This window comes from Vombatus ursinus, unplaced genomic scaffold (genome assembly GCF_900497805.2).
Source record: "Vombatus ursinus unplaced genomic scaffold, bare-nosed wombat genome assembly UNPS02003292.1, whole genome shotgun sequence".
Lineage (NCBI taxonomy): Eukaryota > Metazoa > Chordata > Mammalia > Diprotodontia > Vombatidae > Vombatus > Vombatus ursinus.
In genome coordinates this window covers 10,102,504-10,121,461 of record NW_020943070.1, presented here as the reverse complement: position 1 = coordinate 10,121,461, position 18,958 = coordinate 10,102,504, and the positions used below count along the sequence as shown (strand labels likewise).

Sequence of the window (18,958 nt, the reverse complement as noted above, 5' to 3'; positions counted from 1 at the left end):
CCAACTTCAGAGGAGCCAACTGAGCCCCAGACAGGATAAATGACTTCCCAAGGTCACCCAGCAGACACATCCATGGGCCACAGCTTGAACCGAGGTCTTCTGACTGCACGTCTAAGTCATGGCCCATCAGTGATGGCTTTTTGTTAAACTCCTTGAGATCTGGGTTTTAGAATGCTTGATCCAAGGAATCTGATTCTATGTGGAATATTTCATATTGGTAATGTGTGGCCCTTTTTTCCCTCCTATTCCAGCATAATTGGAAGAGAACAGAAGCAGTGTGCCAAGGGACTAGTTGGGCTCCTCACTGATTTCTACTGGAAAGTCTCAATTAATTCTATTTTTAAAAAAGTTTTCTTGATGCTTTTTAAAAAAACATCTTAATGGGCTTCCCAATGGGCTGCCTGTGGATGAGAATTACCCAGGATGGGTCTGCAGGGATAGGCTTCAATGTGCATTATTGAAAGGAATAGTTAGTCCACAAGCATTTATCAGGCACTTAGTATTTGCCAGACACTGATGCTAAGAGTAGGGGATTCAGAGAAAGGCCAGAAAAAAGTACCCCTGCCCTCAAGGTGCTTACATTCCAAAGGGAGAGCTAATACATAGATAACTAGGTACATACAGGATACATGCAGACTAGTCAGAAAGTATTCTCGAAGGGGAAAAGACACTAGAATTTACAAGCTCTCACATTTTTTTGGAGTCCAGTATCTCCCCTCCCACCACCGCTCGACCACCAAATAAAGCCCTTTTTTGGACCAGATGGCACAGTTGGGAGCAGGGTGAAGTAGTGGCTAGGACAATGGCTTTGGGAATCAGGAAGACCCGAGCCATTCCTGTGTCATCCTGGCCAAGTTTGCTCACTTCTGTCGGCCTTGTTTTCCTCGTCTGTAAAATGAAAGGATAGCTTCAAAGGTTCTTTGTAGCTCTGAATCCGGGATCTTGTGAAAAAAAGAGTTGTTGAACAAATCAGTATATTGGGTATGTTTGACAACATCTGATCACTGCTTCCCGCCTTTATTATTATATATTTATTTTTTATTTATTCGTTTATGTAGCTTAATTCCTTTCTATCTGTGACTGGCTGGAATAACTCACTTAGACATTTTGTATCTTAAAATACTTCAAAGTATTTTAAAGTATAGAATACTTATTTTTATAGTTAATATATTTACTTAATACTTACATTTTATACTCAAGTATAAAATACTTATGCTGATGTTTTTATAGTTGATATACTTACCTAATTTTTATATTTTATGCTTAAGTACAAAATACTTTTATTTTATATTTAATATACTCAATATTTATATCCTATACCTAAGTATTTTTAATGTAAAATACTTTAAAATACCTAATAATTAAGTATATATAATATAAAAATACTTTATACTTGAGTATAAAATACTGAAAATACTATTTAATAATAAAACATTCATTATTACTAAAATTAATTTTAAATAAGAAATAAAGAATTTAATAATACTTTAAAATACTACATAGAATTCTCTCAAGAATTACCTCATTTTACTGGGCCATGAAATTTTGTGGAATTTTTTTTAGGGAGGGGGACAGATGTCATATATACATTTTAAACAATGTTTTCTTTTTCTTTTTAAAAAATGTTTTTTGATATCTTTTGTTTTTATGTCAGTTTCATTTCCAAATGTATCTCTCTCTCCTCCCCAACCTAGAGAACCATCCACATGATAGCAAATAAAAAAGGGGCAAAAAAATGGCGGTTCAGCAAATCAAAGCATCCACCATGTCTGACAGTATCGTCAGTGTTCCACATCCATAGTCCTCTTTGGCAAAGAAGAGAAGGAGGACATTTCCCTCTTTCTTCATCAAGGCCAAGTTTGAGCCTTATTATTACCCAGCACTCAGTTTTGATTATTTTGCTGTTCTCTTCCCAAGCTCCACCCCCCATTTAAATTGCTATAGTAATTGTTATATCTCTTATTTTCCTGGATCTCCTTCTTTCTCACTCTTTCTCTCTCTTTCTCTTTCTGTAGACACACACGTATGTATATATATGTGTATGTATATATGTGTATGCATACATATGTATGTATATACCCCCCCATCTCCATCAGCACATGCAATTTTGAAACTGAATTTCTCGCTCTTACCCTTCCCTCTCTAACTCATTCTCATTCTGATTTTTAAAGACAAATATTCCACGTGCTGGACCTCATGAAGATGGACATGGTCAATTTCACCATCAAGAGTCTTCGACCCCATCTTCAGCGCCAGCTGGTAGACTATGAAAGGACGAAATTCCAGGAAATCTTAGAAGAAACGCCCAGTAAGTCCAGTGTCCGGGCATTGCCTCTTAAATCAGAGGAGTTAACCGGCTTCATTTTGTTGCCTCAGGAGCGCGTGCCCCTGAAGGATTTTGTTCTCTCTGACTCTGCTTTTGTGTCTCTATCTCTGTCTGTACCTCTGTCAATGTCTCAGTATCTCTCTTGCCATCTGTCTTTGTCTCTTCTCTGTCTCTGGGGCTCTCTGTATTTGTTTCTGTGAATCTCTGTCTCTGTATAGATCTCTCTCTGTGGCTTTCTGCCTCTGTGAATGTGTCTCTACCTCGGTATACATCTTTCTCTCTCTGTGTCTGCATGTGTCTCTCTGTGTCTCTGTTTACTGTCTCTATCTCTGTGGTACTCTCTCTTTGAGTGTCTCTCTCCCTTGTGTGTGTCTGTGTGAATCTATCTCTTTCTCTATTTTGATCTCTGTCTCTATGTCTATCTCTGTGTCTCTCTGTCCCTATGTATGTTTGTCTGCCTCTGTATACATCTTTCTCCTCCTCTTTCTCTCTGTCTGTGTATGTGTCTCTCATTTTTACTGTATGTCTCTTTGTTTCCATGGCACTCCCCCTCTATTTGTTTCTGTGCATCTCTCTGTCTCTTGTGTGTATCTCTCTGTGTCCATATGAATCTGTATGTCTCTCTTATCTCTCTCTGTATCTGTCTCTTTGGGGCAAACATTTTTCTGTCTCCAGATTCAGAATCATTCTCTTGATAAGCTTCTGCTTCCCTCACTAAGACTCGGCCAAACACATTTGTATTCAGAGTTCAGCTACTATGAAGTGCAATGGTGAGAGTTCTGTGTTTGGAGTGGAAAGGCCTAGATTTGGATCCCACTTATGTGACCTTAGGCCAGTCATTTATCCACTAGAAGCTTCCTCTTCCTCCTTGGTTAAATGAGGACAATGATGCCTGCATGATCGCCTCCCAAGGCTATCATGAGGACCAAAGGACATCACAGAATGTGGACTAGAGCCAGAAGGGCCCGCCCTTGTGTGCAGGCACCTTGCTAAGCTTGGGAGTCAGAAGGACAGAAAAGAGAAACAGGCCCTGTCCTCAAGGACCTTACGTTTTACCAGGGGCCCAAAACTTATCAACAAATAAGTAGATATGATATTATTTGAGGAGGAAGAGTGCACTAACAATTAGGGCCTTTCCCTTCTGTCTTTGCCTTCCTTGGGGAATGTGCCTGGTATTGTTAGTGCTGGGTTTAGTGACTTTTCCAGTAAAATTAAAAGATAAGGGGAAGCTCGGTGGTGCAGTGGATAGAGCACCGGCCCTGAAGTCAGGAGGACCCGAGTACAAATCTGACTTCAGACCAAACACTTGACACTTACTAGCTGTGTGACGCTGGGCAAGTCACTGAAGCCCAATTGCCTTAAAAAAAAAAAAAGATAGTCTGGTACAGTGGAAAGAACACTGTCTTTGGGATCAGAAGACCCAGGTTCATACGCTGCCTGTCATTCACTACTTGGGTGGCCTTGATGAGTCACTGAAGCTCCCTTGAGCACAGTTTCCTCATTTTGGAAATGAGGGAATTATCCTCGATGGCATCCTCCAAGGCCATCTCCAGTTCTAGGGCTGTGGTCCCAGTTCCAAATTGTTCTGCAGAACAACTGGCGGTATTGAGTTTGGTGTGACACAAGGCTGAGAGGGATAGCTCATATATTGTCTGACATAATCAGCCTTGGAAAAGTTGTCAACAGTCTAAAACAAAGGTGATGCAGTGGCCCTGGGTTCAGCGGCTTAATGGAGGCAGACCAGGTCAAGGAAAGCTGGCTTAGCAGCTGTTCAAGAGATAAGAGATTTAGGGCATCAATAGATGGAGATACACCTCTGGTCCACAGTGAAACGTGGTCAACAGAAGGACACACGTCACGGTAGGCCCCGGTATGAAAAGCCGAGCATCTGGCACAAGGGAGCTGAACCCCCGCCCTTCCTCATCAGGCCCTTGTCTAGAATACTTGGTTCAGTTCTGTTGGCCACCTCTCAGGAAAGGAATGGAGAAACCGGAGCAGAGCCTGCGGCCTGTGGCCAGGAGAGCAAACAGTAGGGAATCATGTGGTATGAAGATGGGCAGAAGGACCTGGGGATGTTGGACCTGCAGAGAGAAGATTCCTTATTGAGAAAATCCACCTCTCCCTTTCTGCCAGTCGGGTCTAAGGGACAACGGAAACACACACGGAGTGTGAGTGTTCATCGGCATGCTCTCTGTCCAGAAGCTCCCTTACAGAGCCCAGAGCCGAGCTCTGGGTTATGTCCATTAGGGTTGGAGCTGGTCGGTGCCAGTTTTCTCGTGTGTGTGTGTGTGTGTGTGTGTGTGTGTGTGTGTGTGTGTGTGTGTTTTCTCCCTTCAAAAAAAGGAAAAGCAGGCTGAGCTGCTTAGTTCTGAGAAGAATTAGCTTCTTCTCAAAGCCACCTTTTAATGCCCTGAGCAACAGTTGCCCCTTCTGAGGTCGTGTGTGCCTCAGTCAAGACGGAAATAGATAGCTAGGTGCGCTTTTACTTTATTTCCACCAACACAAAACATTTTTTCCTAAGGAATTAATTTTAAGGGTTCCATTTGTTTAAGTCTGGAAGGCACACCGACTTACCAGAGTAACTGAGCTCCAAAAGTCTGCTTGATGGAAACCATTGGTTCCTGGGGGTTCTTAACTGTATTTCCATAGAATCGATTTTCTTTGTCGTTCTGTTTTATTCATTTAAAAACATTCTTCTGAGAATGGGTCTTTAAGGTTTGCAAAGTGCTTTGCCCTTACTAGTGTGCAGCATAGAGCCAGGGCCTGGAGTCTGGAATATTCATCTTCCTGAGTTCAAATGTTACCTCAGACACTTCCTAGCTGTGTGACCCTGGGCAAGTCACTTCATTCTGTTTGCCTCAGTTTCTTCATCTGTAAAATGAGCTGGGGAAGGAAATGGCAAACCACTCCAGTATCTTTGCCAAGAAAACCCCAGATAGGGTCACGAACAGTCGGACACAACTGAACAACGATAACATAAATTGCATTTATTATCTCATTTGATCCTCACAGCAATCCTGAGAGGCAGGTGCTATTACTATCCCCATTTTACAGATGAAGGAACTGAGGCAGAGAAAGGTTAAATGACCCCTAGTAGGAGTAGGCTTCAACAGATTGCCAAGGGGCAGGATGCCACCCAGAAAAGATTAGGAGCCCCTGACTTCCAGCTGGCAGGACTGTAGTTTGGAATCAGAAATGGGCCCAGATTCAGGCTGTGCCGCTTACTCCTTGTGTTGTTGGACAGAGTACTTATTCCTTCTGGGTTTGCTTCAGTTTCTGAAGCAAAGTGTCTATAAAAGAACAAGTTTGGAACAGAGCGGCCTTTAAGGTCCCTTCCTGGTCTAAATCTATGACCCTGGGATGCTTGTCCGACCCCTTCATTTTACCCAGGAGGAAACCGAGGCCCAGAGAGGTAGGGAAGAGCAGGGCAGAAAAGTTGAACCTCAAGTATTAAGAGGCTCATGAGGAGGCTGGGCTAAAGCAGGAACTTGCGGAGTCTGATCTACTGCAAGGAAAGGAAGACTTTTATTAGGCTCAAGGATTTTGTTTCCCTGGCTTACGGGCATGGGCTGTGGGTCTGGAAGGGAGCTCAGTGGTCGTCTGCTCTAAGCCCAGCATTTGACAGATTAAGAACTTGAGGCCAAGAGGCCGTAAGTCACCCAAAGTAGTACATAACGCACGGTAAGGCCTGGGTCCCCCGACTTCAAGTCCCTCATTCCGGGAAAATCGTTCTCTTTTAGTGAAAGCAAAAGCAGAAGGCCTGGGAAGGTAGGTCTTTATTTATAGCACGTAGCAACAAGGCATTAGATCCCACATCATGTGAGAACAATTAGCAGGAATTGGAAATGGGCTTCCAGTCTTTGCTTGGTCCATGAGCTCGTCTCTACCTGTGCAGTCGTCACTCCCTTCACCTGTACAGGTTGGGACTCATCCACACCTTGTCCATTCAGTTCATCTCAGCAAGCATTTCTTAAGCACCTGCCATGTGCCAGGCACTGTGCTAAGTGTTGGGGATACAAATATGAAGAAGAAAGACAGTCCCTGCCCTCAGAGTGTTTTTAGTCTAACGGGGGAGGGTAGCCCATAGGAGGAAGCTGAAAAGGGGGGATGGGAAAGGAAAGTTACCCCAGGCTGGGGCATGTTGGAGTCCAATGCAAAGGAGTGCAGCCTGGTGGGAAATGAAGAGTTGGTTTGCTTGCATACCCTCTTTAAATGGAGTCTTTGGGAGGAGTCCTTTGCTGGAGACTGCCTTCCAGCTTTCCAATCAGAGGGGCAGAGGGTACCAATGACTTATGAGCACCAAGGTTGATGAGTTTCCTGGGGGCATGATGGAGGCCAAGCCAAAGAGGACAGCCAAGTGGGAAGTGAAGAGAGGATTGGCTTGGCCATCAGGTCCAACCTCCGTATTTTACAGATGATGTCACTGAGGGCCTCAGTTTGTTTGGCCTTGGGCAAAACACTTCTCCCTGGACCTCAGTTTCCTTGTCTGTAAAATGAGATTGGACTGATGTCCTTTCCAGCTCGAGCAAACTGCCAGACTAAACTAGGTAAATGCACCAAGCCGGAGGATCTGGACTCAGATCCCAGCATGGCCACTTGACTGCCTGGGGAACCTGGGGCAAGCCCTACTGCCTTTCCAGGCCTCAGTTTACTCATCTGCAAAAACAAATAAATACAGAAGACATCAGGAAGGTCCCTTCCAGCCTGAAATCTACCTTATTCCTAAAAAGCTCGTTAAAAGGTGTTGCCCGCCTTTTCAATGTTACTATAGGGAGGAACAGAGGAGGTTGTCTGTACATGAAATTCCCGTGACTTTCTTCGCTCTTCACCGTGTAGAATACACGCTTTGTTGCTCCTTCACAATGCAGCCGCTTATATCTGCGACTACTGTCCATCTGTATGCTTTGGACCAGATGGAGTCTTAGGTCCCTTCCAACTTGGGGGAAGTTTCTAATCTTAACTTGAAAGTCACACCCTGATCTACTTAGGACTTGGGGAGGAAGGACCCAACAGGGAGCCTGTCCTCTAGATGGAGAAACTGAGATTATGAGATTGATGTCCAGTCACCCCAAGGAGGCAGAGAGAGAGAAGGGGGAGAGAGGGGGAGAGAGAGAGAGAGAGAGAGAGAGATCCAGCCAAGATGGATCAGAGACTCCCCAATTCCCCCTGAGCCTCCACCGTTCCCCAAAGAGAAGCAGACTCAGCTGGCCCGGCTGGGTTTCCTTTGTGCTTAGTATTATGGGCTCTGTTGTTCACAGGAGAGAATGGAGGAAACTTTCTCTGTAATTTGTCCGCTGTAAAGCAGGCGCTTACAACACAGATGGGCTTTATCTTGGCTCTGTAATTACAGATCCAGGGTGATCTCCACAGTCCCTTGTCAGTCTCTTTTTGTATCTCTCCAAACAAAAACTATCGAGAGGACAGAAAAATTGGGTTAACTGTGGTGGGAACAAAGAACCATGACATTCCAAGGGTGGGGTTGGGCACAGGAATTCGACTTGACTCAGGGTTGGCAGAGATGGATTGCTCACAAGCTAAGGGGAGGGCTCTCTGTCTTTTTGCCTAGTGTTGTCAAGGGAGAGAGAGAGGGGGAGAGGGAGGGAGGAAGAAGGAGGGAGGGAGAGAGAGAGAGAGGGAAGAGAGGAGAGACAGACAAACAGGAGAGAAAGGGAGGGAGGAGAGGGAGGGAGGGGGGAGAGAGAACTGAGTTCACATGTGTGTATGTGTGTGTGTATTCTAATAAGCAATTACCCACAGCTGACACCATTCAAATACCAGCAGCAGTCTGATCTTTTTTCATAGGAAATTCTATGCCCAGGGTTAGCGAATTCTCTTTAGAGGAAAATAATACTGGTAGCAATATTCTTCCCTTTCTGGAACTATTATTTTAATGTTGATCAATCAGGAAGTGAGCATTTATTGATGGCCCAGCCTTCTCTAGGCGCTTGGCACTATTGTCCCCACTCGTTGGACCAGTGCAAAAAAGACAAGTACAAGGCAGCCTCTGTCCTTTTCTCCCAGAATTCACAGGATCTTGGACTTAGAGGCCAACTCGTCCACCAGTCAGTCACCACTAATCCCCAGCTCTGCCGTGAGTGGCACTGTCATAAACACTGGGAGGAAAGAGACCAAAATGGCGCCATCTCAGGCCTCCAAGAACTTAGGCTGGGTCATGGACTTTAGAGCTGTCAGGGACCTTTAACCAGCCACCAAGCTGCTAGTAATGCTGCTTCCCTTCCCCTGGGAGAGCTTAAATAACTGACGTTTCTACGTGTTCTTTGAACCTCCTGAGAGCCCTGAGGTAGGTGCTACTGGCACTTGCTTCATTCTACAGATGAGAAAATTTTGTCCTTTTGTTCAGTCTTTCAGTTGTGTCTGACTCTCTGTGACCCCACTTGGTGTTTTCTTGTCAAAGATCCTGGAGTGGTTTGCCATTTCATTCCCCAGCTCATTTTACAGATGAGGAAACTGAGGCAAATGGGGTGAAGTGACTTGCCCAGGGTCACACAGCTAGGAAGTGTCTGAGGCCAGATGTGAATTCAGGAAGATGAGTCCAGGCCTGGCTCTATCCACTGCACCACCTAGATGAGAAAATACCAAGAGGTCACATAGCTGGCCTTTGAACTCTATCTCCTGACTTCAAGCCTCTTCTCCATTATGTCAGAATGCCTCCTTAGGTAGTAAGCATCAGAGTCAGGTTTTGAATCCTGATCCTTTCACCTCGTGTGTGCCCAGCATTGTGCTAGGGATGAGGATAAAAAGACAGACAAAACCATCCTATGCCCATGTAAGTAAATACAAAGTATATAAAAGGCAAGTACAAAGTTATGGGGTGGGGGAGGAGCTCACTGGTAGCTCAGGTCTCTCAGTCTTGGGTGGAATGGGGCTTTTAAACAATGCTGACAGTGAGATGGAAGGAAGGTGCAGGGCTGGACTGGGAGATTTTTTAGTCCTGTGTGGCTATGGACAGGCCATTTCCCCGCAGTTGCATCATCTGTAAAATGAGGAGATTGGCTCAGGCACAGTAGTTTAGGAAGGACGTTGAAAAGCAGTTCAGTGAGCAAAGGAGGATGACCAGGATGGTGAAAGAAAGTTAGTCATTAGTGTTTACTCTGTGCTAAGGGCTGGGGCATGTCAGTAGTGCCTGCCTGGTGGGACCCTGACCCCTGCTCAGAGAGGAGCAAGGTGGGAGAGGGTGGATCTGCTTCAGCCCTCTGGAGGGGGGTGGGGTGGGGGTGGCATGGAGCTCAGTGGAAATGAGCTTTTTGTCTATGGAGTAGTTCAAATCATGATTCGAGTGAAACATGACAGTGGTCCCAATGAACCTCCTGAGGCTGAAGTAAGCTTTGGGCTTGAACAGACGAGGAGTTTTGAGTGTTTTCGGTTCTGAGGGCAGCCTGTCAGCTTCTGGGGGGCTTCTGCCAGCTGGGGGTGGGGCCTAGCCTCCCTCCCTTCTCCCCTCCCTTCGTTCTCTCCTCCCCTTCCTTCTCACCTCCTCTCCTTTCTCCCCTTCTCCCCTCCCCACTTTGTTCTCTCCTCCCCTTTCCCCTTCGTTCTCTCCTCCCATCCCTTCTCCCCTCCTCTCCCCTTCCCCCTTCCTTCTCTCCTCCCCTTCCCCTTCCCATCGTTCTCTCCTCCCCTCCCTTCTCCCCTCCCTTCCCCCCTCCGTTTCCCCTTCCTCCCTGGGCTTTGCTAGTCTGAACTTGAGAACCTCTCACAGACAAGACTCCTGTCATCTGTAGCCCCCCAGTACATATAGTTGACTCTGCCTCTCAGACAAAAATTACAGTTTTTGGGGGGAAAGCAATCATTTTTCAGTGGTATTCTCACTCCTCTCTTCTACCCAGATTCCCCCCTCACTTTACCGTATCCAGTCAGTCAGCATTTATTAAGCACCTGCTGTGTGCTGGCCCAGTGCTAAGCCCTGGGAATCCCTCAGAGAGAACCAGTACATATGGAGCTAAAGGCCCAGTATGTGAAAGGCTGGGCCCCTTACATTCTGAAAGGTTGACACGTCCTTCTTCACCCCACCCTACAACGGCGAAATATAGAAGTAAATACAAGTTATTTTCTGTATTGGTTAGTTCTTTTTTTTTTCCTCTTGGGCAGAGAGCAGGTTTTCTCCCTTTCCCTTTCTTCCTTACTTCCTCTTTCTTCTCTCCTTTCTTCCCTTCCCCTTCCCTCTCTCTTTTTCCTCCCCTCCCCTCTCTCCTCCTCCTCCTTCCTCCCCCTCTCTTTCCTCCATCCCCCCCCTTTCCTTTTCCCCTTCCCTCTTTCCTCTCTCCTCCTGCTCCTCTCCTCCCTGTCCCCTTTTCTGTTTTCCTTATGTTGTCTTCCCTTATTAGATGGTAAGCTCCTTGAGGACAGAGATGATGTTTCTTTTTCATATTTGTATCTATCCTTAACACTTGGCACAATGGCACATAGTAGGCTTTTTATTATTTAATTTAGTCCTTTTAATTAAATGTTTACTGATTGACTCCCCCCTTCCCCTCTCTCCTTTCTCTCTTCTCCCCTTGCCTCCTCTTCTCCTCCTCCCTCTCCTCCCCTTCCCCTTTCTCTCTCTCTCTATCCTTTCTCCTTTCTACCTCCCTTCTGTCTTTCCCATCAGGATCCTCTCTCTCCTTGCCCTGTTTCTCTCCAAAGGTGTTCTGTAAGTAAACAATTTTTTTAGAGGAAAAAAAGAATGAAAATGTACAAATGCCACCAGGTTGGGAGAGATTATATTTCAAATGTTAGAGCCAGGGAAATGGAGAATGAAGTACAATTGTCAATAATAATAAAAACCAATGATGGAATTCAAAGGTGGAGCCTCTTCCCCAGGCTTGCCCACATCCTGCCCTCTTAGACTTAGCTATTGCAGCATCATGCTCCTTACCAGTGTTGGAATCTCTCTGGAACCGTGCTCTCTTTCCAATGTTCTTAAAACATAAAGTAAGGCATTTTTCAAGGGAAACCTTTGGAGCCCAGCCACACACACTGGCACAGGCCCCTGGTCCCCAGACACATTGGATAGCACTAAAAAATCTGGGCTCTGAAAGCAAAATTGTCCCGCATGGTTCAGACCATTGTTCTTTGGGCTATGGATGGGTAGACCTAGGGGACCCATGGCATGGGAACCCAGAGGATAGAGTGTTAGAATTGGTGTTAGGAAACTCTGGGTTAAAATCCCATCTTGGACTAGTTGGAGGATCCTGGGACAGTCACTTAACCTCTGACCTTGTAATTGAGATACTGGTGTACTTTGTTTTATTATTTCTTGATGTCTCGTGGAGTCATTAGCTTCCACTTGGATGATTCTCATTTTTAAGGAGTTGTTTTCTTCAGTACTGTTTTATACCTCTTCCAAGCTATTAATTCTGTTTTCAGAATTTTCTTTCATTGCTTTCCTTTCCCCAACTTTTCCTTCACTTCCCTTCTTTGAGTTTTAAAACTACCCCTGGATTCGGTCACTGTAGTCTGCTGGAAGTTTCTGCAGGTTCAGAGTGAACTCCTGGCTTCCCATTGACCAGGGTCTCCTGCCCCGATTATCCCATCACAGGCTTATGTGCAGCCTGAAGGTTAGAATTGAATTCCCACTCTGCTCTTGGGCTCAGCACTGCACAACCGTGGTTGTGGAACTTTTCCTTGCTCCATACACAGCTCAGGTCCCTCTTGGTCGCAGCTACTCCTCTCCACCCTGGAACGGTGACAAGGATATTGTGGAGGAGGTTTGCTGATTGAGTTAGGCAAAAATGCTCCCTCTCGTTCCGCCAGCTTTACTCTGCCCCTTCTTGGCATATTGTACTTGGGAAGAGCTGGTGCAGATTTGACCAGGCCATTCTTTGGCTCCTTTTGGCAGAGCAGGGTTGCGTCATGGGATCACCAGATAATCAAATTAAGAGCTGGAAGGGGCCTTGGCACATAAGAACCTTATTTTATAATAGAGAGAACAGGGAGGGGAAGTGATTTTCCCCAGGTCACACAGCTAGTCAGTAGAGGAGTTGGAGTTGAAACTCAGGTGCTCAGACTAGGGAACTCTGTGCTCTTTCCATTGTACCACCCTACCCCAATTCTGGTGTCAGTTTTCTTCTTCTTTATTTATAGTGTTTGTCCCTTTGCTGATCATACACAGCAGATCCCTGCTGTGGAACAACCCTCCACTGAATGTTCATTTACAGAGGTTTACGTGATGGTCTTATCAGTTACAATGAATGGAAAATATTTCCGCATCTCCTTAGAGTTGGGCTATGTTTGGCAAATACTAATTTTAGGAAGGGTACACTGTGTGATGAGAAAACAGTGGCATTTCCCTTCATGCTCGGTCATGGGCTCCCCTCAGCCTTTGCTCAGAGCATTTGCTTTGGTCAAGAGTGTATTGGAGCTTTATCAGGAAGGGGCTTAGGATGGGGGAGGAGCTGAGGAAAAGCTGCCATTGACAAGACAATGGATTGGGAGCCAGAGGGCCCGAGTTTGAATGCTGCCACTGATACTTCCTGTCCGTGTGACCTTGGGTCACTTGACATCCTTGTAAAGTGAGGGGGTTGGGCCAGATGACCCCTGAGGTCTGTTCTAGCTCTAAATCCTTGATCTTACCATCAAAGACTAAGCTTTTCTCTGTGCTATAATAAAATACAACAATACTTTGTTATATGCCTTCAATAGCTTTCAGGAATGGGAAACCCGTGGCCTCGAGGCCACATGTGGCCCTTTAGGTTCTCAAGTGTGGCCCTTTGATTGAATCCAAACTTCACAGAACAAATCCTTTTATTAAGGATAACTCAGCCTTAGATAGTCGCTCATCCAGGACTTTTTTTGGGGGGGGGGAAGGGAAGGAGACTGTCCAAGTTAAGGGACTTGATTAGGGTCACACAGCTAGTAAGTATCAAGTGTCTGAGTCCGCATTTGAACTCAGGTCCTCCTGACTCCAGGCCAGTACTCTATCGGCTGTGTCACCTAACTGCCCCTCATCTAGGACTTTTAAAGCACCTACTATGTGTTGCCGGCATACAAGAAACCAGTGATTCAAAGATAAAGAATGAAGCAATGCCAACTCTTACAAAGCTTTCATTCTATCAGGGAGATGTGTATATAAGTATAGACAGCATAATTCTAAACAGAATAAATGCAAGAAAAAGACAAGGGAGTTTGGGAGAAGGGAGCTAGCATTTGGAGAGATCAAGAAAGGCTTGAGCTATTTCTTTCTTTTTTTTTTTAAGGCAATTGGGGTTAAGTGACTTGCCCAGGGTCACACAGCTAGTAAGTGTGAAGTGTTTGGTCTGAGGTCGCATTTGAACTCAGGTCCTCCTGACTTCAGGGCCAGTGCTCTGTCCACTGCACCACCTAACTGCCCAGATTGAGCTGCTTCTTGAAGGAAGAGAGGGATTCTCTGAGCTGCAGCTGAGGAGGGAGGGCATCTTAGGCATGAGAGATGGTCAGTGCAAGGGCATGGACTCTGGAGACAAAGTATCATCTGTGAGGAAGAGAGAGAGAGGAGGCTAGTTTAACTGGATCTTAGAGTATGGGAGAAGGAGGAATGTCCAACGAGGTAGGAAAGATAGATTAGGGTCAGGTCATGTTGTTGAGTTGTATCTGAATCTTTGTGACCCCATTTGGGGTTTTCTTTGGCAGGGATGCTGGGGTGGTTTGCCATTTCCTTCTCAGCTCGTTTTACAGATGAGGAAACTGAGGCAAGCAGGGTGACATGACTTGCCTAGCATCCCACAACTAGTAAGAATCTGAGGCTGGATTTGAACTCATGAAAATGGTCCTTCCTGACTCTGGAGTCAGTGCTTTGCACACTATGGCGCCACCTAGCAGCTCCTGCATGTAGTAGAAAGGTAATAAACATTCGTTGCTATAAACCGTCATTTTACAGCTGAGGAATCTTTTGAAGGTTGACCCCATTGCTTGACTTGTCCGGGCTACTCTGCTGGTCCAGGTGACACAGGCTTTCGGTGGCTTGGTTCGCTGCTTTTTAGGAGAGCCTAGTGTGTTTATGTTACTCCGTCATGCTCACTTTTCAGATTTTTTGTTCTCATATATTTAGAGCTGGAAGAGGCCTTCCTGGCCAGCTATCTAGCCCCTTTATCCCAAAGAGATGAAAAGATTTGCCCAAGGTCACTGAGCAATAAGGGCAGGACAGAGGGGAATCTAGACCTTGGTACATAGGTCTCGATCTGGAAGGGACCTCAGAGGTCTTTAGTCCAACCTCCACACTTTGCAGACAGGGAAACTGAGGCCCAAAGATGCGAAGGTCAAGGTTTTAAATGGCAGAACCAGAATCTAATCCCAGAACCTCTTACCTCCATCTCCAACACTGTCTTTACTAACTGCTTCCTCTGTGTGCCAATTTCTTTTCTTTTCTTTTTCTCTTTTTTTTGAAGAGGCAGTTGAGGTTAAGTGACTTGCCCAGGGTCACACAGCTAGTAAGTGTGAAGTGTTTGATCTGAGGCCAGATTTGAACTCGGGTCCTCCTGACTTCAGAGCCGGTGCTCCATCCACTGCGCTACCTAGCTGCCCCCATGTGCCAATTTCTGAAAGACCTTTCTGTGAGATAACAACAGCAATGGTGACAATAATGATGAGGATGATGATGGTGGTGGTGGTGATGATGGTGATGGTGATGATACGGAGGAGGAAGAGGAGGAGGATGATGATGATGATGATAACAACCAGCATCCGTCTGGTGCTTTAAGGTTTGCAGAACGCCCTACATTCGTTATCTGACCACTCTCTTCTAGGTGCCCTGGATGTCACGAAGGAGTGGATAAAGGAATCTGTCAATGAAGAATTGTTTTCTCTTTCGGAAAATGCCTCCTCTCCTGGGGCCGGGAGTAGCTCCAGACCCAGCCTGAGCCCAACCACGGTGCTGAACAACAGTTACTTGAAGCTGCTGCATTGGGATTATCGGAAGAAGGAATTACCCGAGGTGACTACCTCCCTGGGGTTTTCTGCATTTTAATGCTCTGGTTCCTGGGAATTTGCTCATCTTGTGTCCATAAAATCATGTGTAATTGACACCACTTGCCAAGATAATTATAAGAGCAGCTGTGTTTATTTACAAAGCACTTTCCCGGGGAGACTCCCAGTATCCCATAGTAAGGACTAAGTTGGTGCTTTTGCTCTTACTGTGAGGGAGGTAGGGAAACTGAGATGGGGAGAAGGGGATGTTAAAAGACTTGTCCAGGGTCACATACCTAAGTAAATGTCTGTAACGTTTCTGTCTATGAATGTGGTGACATTTGAACTCAGGTCTTTCTGACTCCATCCAAGCCCAATACCCTACCCACTAGACCACAGTGCCTCTAAAATGAGGTCATATTAGCAACTATAATATAGCATTAGAGAGCGGGGGTGGAGTAGTGGTAAGAGTCAGGCAGTGTGAGTTAGAGGTCTACATTTGTTTTTCCAGCACCTAGCCCAATGTCTGGCCAATGTCTGGTAAGCAGGCAATAGGGCTGTCCTAAAGGCTTGTTGATTGCTTGATTGTGTGACCCGGGGTTAGTCACTTCCTCTATCTCACCTTCAGTTTCCACATCTGTAAAAGAGCGAAAAACAATTCTTATATTACTCACCTCACAAAGTTGTTGACACAAACGAGATGTGAAGCCTTCTATCAACGAGTCAGCAAGCATTTATTAAGCACCTACTATGTGCCAGTTCTGGGGATACAAAGAAAGGTAAAAGGTAGTTCCTGCCCTCAGGTAGCTTGCAGTCTAATACTTAAACAGCTGTTCTTATTATTGTTAATAACATGAATAATGTAAATGCTGGGTGCCAACGTTGATGGTGGGACCTGCATTGTCATTCCAGCTATTCCACTTGTCACCATAACAGTAATGAATGAATGAATGAAAGCATTTATTAAGTGCTTACTATGTGCTCGGCACTGGGTGAGGTCCTGGGGATACAAATAACAGAAGGGAAGACAGGCCCTACCCTCAAGGGGCCTGCATTCTAATAGAGGGAAACCACATATTTTGGTTTGGAAAATTACTGAGAAGGTCAGTGAAGTTATAGGGAAGTGGACGGACACAGATCCCATAAAGTAGTAAGGATAGTGTTGATTTGATAATGGTTCTGGGACTGGGATCAAGGGCATGGGGGAGGAGGGCAAGGAAATGCATCAGCAAGTTGGCTGGAAAGAAGGTGGCTGGGCCATAAAGTGAAGCTTGGCTCCATATGCTGGGCTACCCAGGCACTCACCAAACAGAGCACTGCAGGGGCCCAAGGCAGGCCTTGGAAGGTGAAAAAGTGTTGTCCTCCAGCAATGCTGGCTGATTTCTCTGTAGCACATCTGTGGAGTTCCCAGGGTGCTTTACATCAAGTATCTCCTTTAAGCCTTGAAACACCCTAGATCCTAGAAATATTATAATTAATTTTTACATATGAGATTTGAACTGAAAGGTCCAGCACTGACCATCACACCACACTGCCTTAGGCAAGTCTTAGCCTCCCTGGGTCTTAATTTCATCGTCTCTAAAACGAGGGAATTGGGTTAGATGCTGCATGTGGTTCGCCTGTTTGTTTGTTTTTTTAATGATTTTTGTTTCATTTTATTTTTATTGATCAGACACTAATGACAGATGGAACCCGTCTTCAGAAACTGACAGAAAGGCTAAATCAATTGAAGGTTATCTCCTGCCTGTCACTAATCACCAACAATATGGTGGGCACTCTGATAGAAGGCTTGCCTGAGCTCTCAGATCGACTGAAAAGGATTTCCACCATCTTACTTGAAGGAATGCACAAAGAGTAAGTTCTCGAAGCCAACGTGGATTCACTTTGTCATGTCACTCTTCATTGAATTTGGAAAGCATGAGCCCCTGGGATTGCCAAATGGGATTTTCGTGACTGAAACTTGGAGCTTTTTGCCTGATGGGTTTTCCCCCTCTAGTGCCTTTTAATTTTGCTCAAGGCTTAGATGGGATGTCTAAAGTAGGGAGGGGGATTTTCCAAGGCCAGTGTCAGGAAGGGTGTTATGTTCCCACATAGAATGAAGATGTTAGAACTTTGACTGTGCTGTCTGAACAATGCCAAAAACCAATCCAAAAAACCCAACCTGCAAAACTCAGTTGTGGAAAGCCGCTGTGAGTTGGGTTATCCTCAGGTACAGTTAGTTGTACCTCCATCTTTGCCCTGGGTCTCCTCCTCCCTTCCTTTTTTCTTTGGTATCTATGTTTACCCCTAATAGAAGGGAAACTTCTTTTGAGTAGCTCTCATGTCATTCTTTGTATCCCCAGGACCCAGAATAGTACACAGTAAGTGCTTAATAAATGCTTGCTGATTGGGAGGCAAGTTTGATACAGAGCAAGGAGCACTGACCCTCTCTGGAGTCAGATGACCTGAGTTCACATCCTAGCTCAGATACTTATGTGTACCTCCAGGCCCCTTTCTGGCTCACAAGTATAATTTTCACTCTCACCTTATCCTTGTAATACATAACAACAAGTGTTTATTAAATACCTATTATGTGGTTTGAAGGCACAAGTCCATTACCCTCCCTGAGCCTTGGTTTCCTTTTCTGTAAAATGAGGATAAAATGACATCATCAACTTCCCGGATTTATTGTAGGGCTCAAATAAGATAAACTATGTAAAGTGCTTTTCAGGCTTTGGACTAGATGGTTTCTCAGGTCCCTTAGGGCTCTAAATCTTTGATCTAAGGGTGAATAACTTTATCTTGCCTCAGTTTCCTCATCTGTTTAAGGGGTTGGGACTAGATGCCTTAAGGGACCCTTCCATCTCCAGAGCCATGATCGTGGCATCCCATGATGCTCCATGTGAACATCAGTCTTTGTTATTATTAACTCGCCATTATTCTTACCAAGAGGCAGCGTGTCATCCAGTGGATACGGAGCACTCTGTGAGTCAGGAAGACCTGGGTTCCAGTCCTACCTGTGGTACCTAGAGTGTGTACTAGACAGAGTGCTGGATTTGGAAAAGGAGGGAGACCTGAGTTCAAATATTGTCTCAGACACCTCTGAGGTGTGTCCCCGGGCAAGTGACTCAGCCTCTGTGTACCTCATCTGTAAAACGGGGTGAACAACAGCCCCTCCCTCACGTGTTTGTTGTGGGGCTCAATTAAGATAAGCTATGCACGGTGCTTTACAAACCTTCTGAAAGAGCATTCTGAATGTTAGCTCTTGGTATCAGTCATTTTGAGGGTGTGATCTGAGCAGGTCCCCAGACACTGCTCTGAGCTCAAGATGCCGGTCTGCATTTGGAGGACAAGATTCCCTGCCTGGTGCTAATGAAGTCACAGAACAGGAGGGAGAGGGCTAGGAACACCTGAGGTTAGGTCCCACCTGTGGCTGTGTAATCCTGGGCAAGTCACGGGAGCTGATGGTCTCAGCATCCTGGTGGGTAAAATGAAAGTCATTGGACTGAATAATCCGTAAGCGCCTTGTGTCTCTACATCTGTGGTCTTGGGAGCAGCGACCCGGAGAAGGTTCTGAAACCTACTAAACATGAGGGTGTTGGACAAGGAAGGGTCAAACTCCATCCACCATCTGTGCAGCTAGATGGAATCATTGAAAGAGCTTAATCAAGTGGGAAATGTGGGTGAAGAAGCAATGGGGAATTTAAAAGGAAATCAAGAAAGTATAATATGTGAACCTAACTCTCTCCCTCTCTTCCCTCCTCCTCCTCC

General features: G+C 45.5%; 1 protein-coding gene across 4 annotated transcripts in view; it reads left to right on the top strand.

The window, feature by feature from the left end:
• Nucleotides 1–18,958, top strand: part of TCP11L2 (t-complex 11 like 2) — a 63,101-nt gene that overhangs the window by 38,878 nt on the left and 5,265 nt on the right. For all 4 annotated transcript variants that reach the window (XM_027872584.1, XM_027872561.1, XM_027872568.1 and 1 more), the window contains 3 exons: nt 2,172–2,308; nt 15,049–15,236; nt 16,881–17,062. In XM_027872584.1, the coding sequence (XP_027728385.1) occupies nt 2,172–2,308; nt 15,049–15,236; nt 16,881–17,062 (507 nt within the window). The remainder of the gene's footprint in view (nt 1–2,171; nt 2,309–15,048; nt 15,237–16,880; nt 17,063–18,958) is intronic.